The 8,901-nt window shown below is 39.3% G+C and overlaps 1 protein-coding gene across 1 annotated transcript in view; it reads right to left on the bottom strand.

Moving 5' to 3' along the window:
* Positions 1-3,371: 3,371 nt before the first annotated feature.
* CAMK4 (calcium/calmodulin dependent protein kinase IV) overlaps positions 3,372-8,901 on the bottom strand; it is a gene marked incomplete at both ends in the record, with an annotated part of 138,889 nt that continues 133,359 nt past the window's right edge. The window contains 3 exons of the mRNA XM_082302186.1: positions 3,372-3,542; positions 6,089-6,241; positions 8,233-8,359. Coding sequence (XP_082158312.1) covers positions 3,372-3,542; positions 6,089-6,241; positions 8,233-8,359 — 451 coding nt within the window. The remainder of the gene's footprint in view (positions 3,543-6,088; positions 6,242-8,232; positions 8,360-8,901) is intronic.

Genomic DNA, 8,901 nt, shown 5'->3' with positions numbered 1-8,901 from the left:
AGTGCAGAGGCTTGGCAGCCAGTGAGCCATGGCCTCCTGCAGCCTGGGACTTGCTGCTGGTCTGAGCCACCTCAAAAACTTTATTGGTTGATGCTTTTATTCTGCTCTGCTACCACACAGCTTTTCAGAGCATTTTGCTTTATTCACCAAGGCAAAGGGACTGCCGGGCAGTTTTTGTCACTCTGTGTGTCCAACAGCCTGCTCATTTCTGGGGACAGAGTCCTTAGCACACTTCTTCTGAAGAACTTGCTGTATCAAAAACTTTTGCCCTGATGTTATTATGCATTCAGAAGTTTGATTACAGTGTGTCTGCCTCTTTACAGCATGTTTGTACACTGTCAAGTACAAACTTCAGCCAACAAATCAGCACCAGGCTCACACAGTGTAATCTACTGTGTCATCCACAAAATTGCAAGCAAAAGTGTTTGAAATTACAGGAAATCTATTTTATATTGGAGGGAATCTTTCTGAACCTGGAAAAACCCCTATGTGGTGCAAAGGCAGGACTTCCTTAGCCATTTAACAGCTATCTGATCATCATCCTAGCTCTCAAATATTGGACTACAATTGGCTAGAGCTGGAATCTGCTTTTAAAGGAAAAGTTTTGCTAAGTTCAAGTGCTTCAAAAAGATTGAAAGGTTCCCCCTTTTGTTCTTGAAGAACATTGTTAATATGTTAAATATTCTAAAAAATTAAAGCTTAGGATTTCAACAGAAAAGAGCACGAGTAGCTTTCTACCTAGCTTATAACCACAGATTTGGAAACATCTGGTCCGTCTCCAGTAGTTTTCAAGTGTGTTCACATTTTTCAGCCACAGTAAGACACTGATGTTGCACATCCCAGTCTGAGCAGTAGCAGATGCCACCAGGAGGTGATTTTTCAGACAAAGCCAATGCAGGTAACACTCCTGTCTTCCAGTGCATGCATACACCCAAGTGCTGTCATACATCAAATGTATCAGCCAGGCACAGTGCTTTACTGAGTACTGGTAGTCACAGACTCAGCACAGACATCCTGATTGCTTAATGTTGAGTATGATAAAAGAAAACAAAGCAAAAAACCAACTGAAGCCCCAGAGCCTCTGTACACAAAACTGAGCTGCTTCTGAAGATCATGCTGTCACAAAGAGGTCTCCTGTTGGATGCCATCAGTTCATAGTTATAATATGCTGCGGAATAACTTAGCAAAAACCACCAGTGAGAATCAGCTGGGACCTCTTTTCAGCTCAAGAAACCATGCCTCAGATGAAGAAATTTATGCTCAAGGTCTCACAGATGTGCGTATCTCACAGAAGTGTGGAGCCAGCTCCACTTCTGCAGGTTTGAAGCAATTATCCCAAATGAAGGATGAAATCTTACAGATATCCAGCCTCTCCCACCAGACTTCCTGACTGACTGAACTTGGATGACTTCACCACAGAATAAGGGGGTGGAGTAAAGTAGCTGAGAATTGGATTTTTCCTACCTCAAAGGAGGTAAGACAGAGAGTAAAAAGTGAGACAGGTGGGTGTACCTATAATCTTCTTCAAAGTTATTAATCTTGCTGTACTTGTTTTCAAGGGAAAAATGTGTAAAAGTGTTGGGTTGGCCTGCACACAGCTGCCAGGCCCCCACCAGCTGTTTCGGCTGACCTCAAAGTGTGTCCCTTGAAAAATGAATGCATGCATGTACTTTAAATTTCAACCCTGCTTAGTTAGCAAAACTTTTTGTACAAGTTCAAAGAGTTCTAAGAAATGGATAAAAAATCTCAAGTATAATAGATTCACTAGCATACATTCTCACCCTGTAAAGACAGGATCTTTAATCCTCCTTTATATGTTAATTTAGAGCACATTTTACTTATTAAATCTACCATACGAATAACATTGCATTACCCTTTATTTCATCAGGAAATGTAATTATTGAATGTTTTATTAAAGTCTTGGTTTTTTCAGTAGCTGCTATATTTTTTCAAGGCGAATTGTGCAAGGCCTAACAGCAACATAAAAACAAATAAAGCAAAAGAGGAATGATGACTGTATTAGGATGTTAGGTAACTACCAGTATTAAAAACTTTACAAGCACAAATGACATTTTTGTACATCAGGTTCTTTTTGCCATTTCTGTAATATATCAGTACAATAGTCACATGCTGTCAAATAGATAACAAACAAGTGTAAGTGGTCATACACACTGATGCACATACGTTTTTCAGTTCCTATCAATCACATTCAACAAAAACATCAAGATAGCTGAAGAGCCTGACCTTACTTTTGCAAGCTGATCGATGCACACAGCTGCTAACTCAAGACACAGGAGCTCTGGGTGGATGCAAGATCTGTGCTGGTGAATCACTTTACAAGGAGGGGTCCTTTGTTAGGAAAATGTGGACTAATTACAAGTGGAAACTGCTCACTCATGAGGTTAAACTACCCAGGAACCAACTAGATTATACTACTTGCTCCCAGACCTCGCAGAAGAGTGTTTCCCCAAAGCAAAATCAGTAAGCTGTGGTATAGCTTTCTTCAAGCATTTACAACTTATTAAAATGCAGATTATTCCCTTAGGGCCTATAAAAAGTCTTCTAGCTGCAGAGTTTAGAATTTTAATGAATAAATATAATGGTATGCCAAAAATCTGCATCTACTCTAATCCTTGTTTAGTCTATGGTTTTGTTTTGCTAAGACTTTACTATGGAATGGAATGGCAGCAATCTGAGTAATTTTGGTTGTTATTAAAATATTTTATATAAACAGGAAAAGTCAGAATAAGGCATTCTCAATGCAAGCTTGAACAATGTATGTTTTCATGCCCAGTGGAACTACCATTTCAATTTCTTCCCAGAAGTAGTGGAATGTTGTTTGGTTTTTTTTGTTTTTTTTTTTTTTTTGCATGTAAATCCCCAAATAATTTTTCAATTTTACAGATAAAAAGCATTATTTCATACATCAGTTTTAAAAGCATTGGTTTTGTATTTCCTTCCATTTTGTCTGCCAAAGGACTATGAACCTGGAAGGAAACAGTTCAAAGAAACTTACAACATAGATAAGACACCTTCTTCCATAAAACCAAACAAAATAGCATTTTGTTCCAAATGCCACCTAGGAACACTAGATAGATGAAGTATACACATTATGGTAGGTAGTTAATAATCCCCATGTTTTCACCTGCCGGTATTACTGCAAATTACACTGTTTCCATGACATGCCTAATGGAACAGTTTACTATTTTCATAAGCAGTCACATGCACTGAAGGTAGGATCACCAAGCGGGGCCTGTGGCACCCCGAAGCAGAACCAGAGAGGCCAAGCTTACTAATCTCTCTCGCTGAATGACAAGGTAGCTGGTGTATGAAATGGCACATCTCTGCTGACACGAGTGAGCAACATCGACCTAAGGCATTTCTTCTGGAGCTGCTGCTGCTGCTGCTTCCTGAGTGGGTTCCTCCGTGGGCTGGGTGTCGCGGGCAGGCGCTGGGCTGTGGCCGGGCTTGTGGCCATCGTGGGCGCTGTGGCTGCTGGCGCTGCCAAGGCGCGTGGAGGCCACCACGGCTTTCACTGCGGCCTGGGAGAGAGAGGACCAAGCAAACATTGCTTAGGGGGCACGGCCTGTTGGCACCGCAGCCTCAGCACCGCCCCAGCAGGGAACACAACTGCATTTAGTCTTCCTGGGAATGTCGTGTTTGGATACCTGCCTGGGCCTGGGTAGATTTAGAAGGCCACCTGGAATACTGGACTGTGGTTTAAGATGGGCTGCTTTCACAGGTTTACAGGTTGGGTGACATGAACATAACTTTTTTTTCAGGTGTACTGCCTGCATTTTTTTATTTTTTTACTTTTTTAAGAAATTACTTCAGGTGTCCTGTGTTGAAGTTGGATGGAAAAAAAGAAAGTCATCATCTTCTGTCATAAGGCTAGCAACAGTATTATCACGGATTATTCCCTGAAAATTTCACAAAGGAACACAGTATTTATCACTGTTGCGCTGTTGCATATGCCAAACCCAATGTTGCAGAGCACATGGGCAACATCTTAAGTATAGACTTATAAAAATACACATTGGGGGTAGGCTTTCATATCACATGAAATATCACAAAATGAAGACACACATGAAGACAGTTATATTAGCCCTTGCCTTGAAGAGTTTTATTGCCTGAAAAAAACCAGACATACAGAGGTGAGGAAAAGAAATGCTAATCTCTGGGTGTGACAACTCAAGCTATTTTTGACTTTGCAGCTTTTGCCTAGGCATCAAAGAAGTGGGAAGAGATGAAGAACATAGAAGGTTTTGTGGATCCTTTGGAGAGGTAATCACACACATAAAAAAGAAACAAACAAAAAACTCCCACAAAGAAATAAAAAGGTAAAAAGATGTCAATGAAAAACAGATAACGTAAACATTGACAATAAAAAAGAATCAGCTAAAACAGATTATGAAGAAATACTATTAGGCATAAACCAAAAGAAGTGGCAAGAATTTTGGAAGTGAGAGACTAGACCTCTTAAAGGAAAAATCACAGACATCCACATTAGTGGTGGGAGGACTTTGGAAAACTGATTACAGACAGAAAAAGACACTCAATTATACTATAATGTCTAAAGATACTTTCAATGTAATTTACTCTCACAAGCCATGTTGGATGTTTATGAAACAAATTCAACATAGCGTATGAGAAACCAAATCGTGACTGAGACCTTTAGAGTTATTCTATAAAAATATGTCTTTACATAAAGAAAGCCTGCCGATGGACTTTTATGTTGGGAAAGAGGAGATAATTACACATTATTCTTACTAACAAAGCAACAGCTGACTCCTGTACTCACTACTTGGATGTCTGCTTTGGTTTTATTTTTTTGACCAGGAATTAATTGTCTAAAAATTTATGGTTTATTTTATGGATATATTTGTGGAAAACTATTACCTCTACAAGAACTGCTAACTTCAGACAATCCTCTTAATAATTGGAAATTTGGTCATTTCATCTTTAATGGAGAAGTAATGAAGAAATAAACCTATAAAAAGCAATAGTTTGTAATCACAAAAGAATAAATTGATTGACTGTAGGCATCTAAATAAAATCAGCTTAAAAAAAAATCTCTGGTGTAAAAACATAAAGAAAAACAAAATCAGAACGTCAATGTGAATTTTACGTACAATCTCTGAGAACTTTGTAAATGACAAAACAAATTCCTTTGCCCTGTAGAGATTCTCTGCCACGGTCCTTTACTAAAAAAATAACAAAGCCAAAGGTAAGGCTCAGTTTTTTGTGAATTGGTTTTCATATGGGATTTACTAAAGCTCTCACTGAAGTTGCTTATTCCCCTGGGCTACAAGGACAACTTCACTGTAGCTGTTGGTAACAATTTCTGTGCTGAAGAATACCTGGAAGTATTTCCTGAGCAGATGAAAATCTTTAAAAACTGAGAAACAGATTAGGGGAGAAGAAAGTTTCCTGATTCTATATCAGTCAGGTGCCCAGTTGCCTGCTGTTTTCACCTAAAGATGTTTCCCTGCTTCTTCCCTTGGTAGATATGTAGACTGGATGGTAAAGGAGCATCCTGGTGACATTCTATGGACCTACACAACTGAAATGCTAACTCTGGTTTGTACAGAAGGATGACTTAAACTCCCTGCTATGCATTGATAGATACAGGTAATTCAGGGGATCATAGGGATCAAAATATGCTTTAATAGACTAATTTTTTCCAGACTTATGGATGCTTATTAAGAAATTACTCAGTATGTTGTTCTTTCTGGTCAGTACTGTAAGGACACACAAGCAGTACAGGGCAGACAGATGGACAGAAACAAGGAAGGAAGAAGGGAAGAAAAGAAGGAAAGTAAGGACTTTGTGAAAGACGTGTACATCCTCAGTAGTCCTATCTGTGTAGATAGAGTTTTCAATCAACTTCACCCATTTTTATTTGTTTGGCCTCAGTCATCAACCAAATCAGCTTCAAACTTCTTCAGTCTTCATCAGACATTTTAAATAAAAAGCTTCCATAACACCATGGGCTGTTGTCCTCAAAAATGTGCAAAGTTTCTGCAAGGCTACAAATTTAATTGCAGGCTTTCATAGCCAAAACAGAGACTCATGAGCAGAGACTTGCCTTAAGTTTACGCCGGGCATTGAATTCTTGAAGTTTCTTTTGTGCGTTGTCCATATGTGCAAAGTTTATTGCCTTCCCTGTGACCCATGGGTGCTGCAATGCCTGTAGAGTGGTGAGGCGTTTCTTGGGGTCTAAAACAATCAACTTTTTAACCTGCATCGCAAGCAAGAAATACAAAAGACTGTCAATCTTATTCTTCATTCAAATTTACCTAGTTTTGCATTTAGGGGCTCTGGTCTTGGTTTGGGGAGCATCTTAGGTGACACATTCTAAGAAACCAACAAGAATTTTCATTTGTGTCCTTGCAAGTATTTTGCTTCTGGCAAAATAAATAACATCTGATTAAGACAGCCACTAAGGGGGAAGAGAGAAGAGAAAGAATCAACTGGTTACCAACCAGTGCAGATGACCTATATCTATCATGTCTGAATTGTCACAAAAGCCCTAGGAGATTCTCAAATCTCTGAGCAGTATCTCTGCTTTTGGATTTGGACAAGTTTTAAACTGGATTGGAAGGTTTAAATTATAGTGTATGCAGCTGATGCAGACTTGTACCACACAGTCCCTGTCAGGTACAACACAAAGGAAATGTTTCTTTCAGTCACTGTAAAACCTCATGTACACATGAAAAAAAGCATTGTACAAGTGTTTCTGTCCTAGGCCACTCCAAAACTAATGCTGCTTACACCATTCCTTCTGTCACCAAAGCCAGCAAACCTGCACTTCTACAAACATGATAGTAGTAGATTTTTGGGAAAAATGCACTGCAAACATACCCCTGGGACTGGAGATGGTCCTGCTGAGTACAAAGTGTGTCCAGTCAAGCAACATTCCATGGGTTTAATTGTATCTCTGGACAAGTGGTGTTTTAAAAAAAGAAGAAAGGTGAGGATGGAGTAACAGTACACAGGTGGCACTCTGCAGAGCCAAACTTATCCAGCTCTCCTGACTGCAGACCCTCTTGGTGCAGAGTGCAAGTGATGGCACAGGGCTCCACTGCTCCTATGTGCCCAAGGGTGAGGGAAAACTTGCTTTAGGGTTCTCTGAAATTTCCCTACAGAGAGCTTTTAAAGAAACTTAGTGCCCTGACGTGGGTGCAGGATAACAGGCATTGTGGTGAATACTGGTTGTGTCTCCAAGGAAGAACCTGAGTTAAGCAAATCACTTCAACGGAACACCCCAGAACTGCCCACAGTATGGGTTTTGAGAGTCATGTTCGTCATCCTTATCTGCAACTTGCTATACAATGTTCAAACCTGAAACTTCGAGCCTTATTTTACAAGACAGTATGGAGCAGTTTGGACAAGAGCTTTACCTGCAGACTGCTGTTTATATAGCAGTAAGTTATATTTTTTTGGCTTCAGAAAAACTTCTTATCTCACAAAACAACAAAAAGGCACTTTGAACTTCTACAGTCCTTCCATTTGAAATATCCTGAAGTACTTCACTAACACAAATGACGTAGTATTTTGTAGTACAGTTTGTATAAGTAATATGGAACAGAGCACTTGTGTTTTCAGTGCTAATGAAATAACTGAATTATGCAAGTTATTATTGACAGAAGTCAGACTCGAGCATACCTATCTTCGCAGATCAGTGTCTCCTGGATCCAAATTACTTTATCCAGCAATAAAAGAATGCAGTGCAGATAGCATGCCAGCCCTTGCATTTTGCTAATGGACCATATTTAAAAGGAAACAGTCTTTTAAATGGACAGAAAAAGTGTATCAGAAAAAGCAGGGTGATGAGGGGAGTTTCATTCCTTTTTATATTCTTCCCCAAAGTTCAGGCTTGAAAACTGCACAAAAAGAAGGGCTTATTTCTATACTCCCCTGAAGGTGTTTGCCCGGAAAAGAGGAACAGTGAAACACTTCAGAGCTGGAAGGAAAGACAGGCATACATGAACATTGTGACAGCTGCCAACATTCTGTGGCTTACTTCAGAGAAGAACCTGAATATCCATGATTCTGAGTGCAAAATTACAGCACTGGACTAACAGGGGATACTAACAGCACTATATAGCAAGGACAAGAGGAAACAATTATGAACAATTAATTAACCAATTATTCTGCCCCCACCCCAAAACGGACTCTTTGTCAGTGGCAGCAATATAGATACTCCAGTCTCATTTTTGCTTTACTTACTAAATCCTTGGCATTCAGAGACACATCATCCCACCAGGGGGACACAAAGTCATATTCACAGTTCAGGATTCTCTTAAACATATACTGATCTCCCCTTTCATCATAAAATGGTTCAAAGCCACAAAGTCTGCAAGGGTAAAAAAAGAAATTAATTTATCAAAGTTTAATTAGTCTTGGGTTGTTAGAAACAGTTCATGGGAGTATTTTTCCCCACTTTGTATCCCGTAGATCACTTTGGGAAACTCATGAACTCCTAATTCTACAGAGCAGAAAGAAATGTGGTCGTAAGTATTCTTAAGCACTGGGAAAGGCTTTTCTAATTGTTACTTTTGTATTTTCACAAGTGTTTAATTGGAACTAATAATACAGGATCATAGAATATTTATCAGAATCCCTGTAACTCTTGCCAGAGGAATAGGAATTAGCTGAGGAAACCCATCTTACACATGAAGTTAGAAGTTTTTACATATCCAGTTAGGACTGATTTTTGGTCATGTTCATCCCTGTACATTTTTTCATCCTATCAGCCACAGTGTGTAAAAACCTTTGGTAGGTTTTCATGATCAGCCCTCATCTTTACTTAGGTAACCTACATGAAACCTAGAAATCTTGTGATCTTGCTAATGATTGCATTTATGAATATATTGAATAATACAGATACCAGCAGAA

Source organism: Coloeus monedula, assembly GCF_965178545.1.
Source record: "Coloeus monedula genome assembly, chromosome: Z".
Classification (NCBI taxonomy): domain Eukaryota; kingdom Metazoa; phylum Chordata; class Aves; order Passeriformes; family Corvidae; genus Coloeus; species Coloeus monedula.
This window is presented reverse-complemented; position numbering and strand designations above follow the sequence as displayed.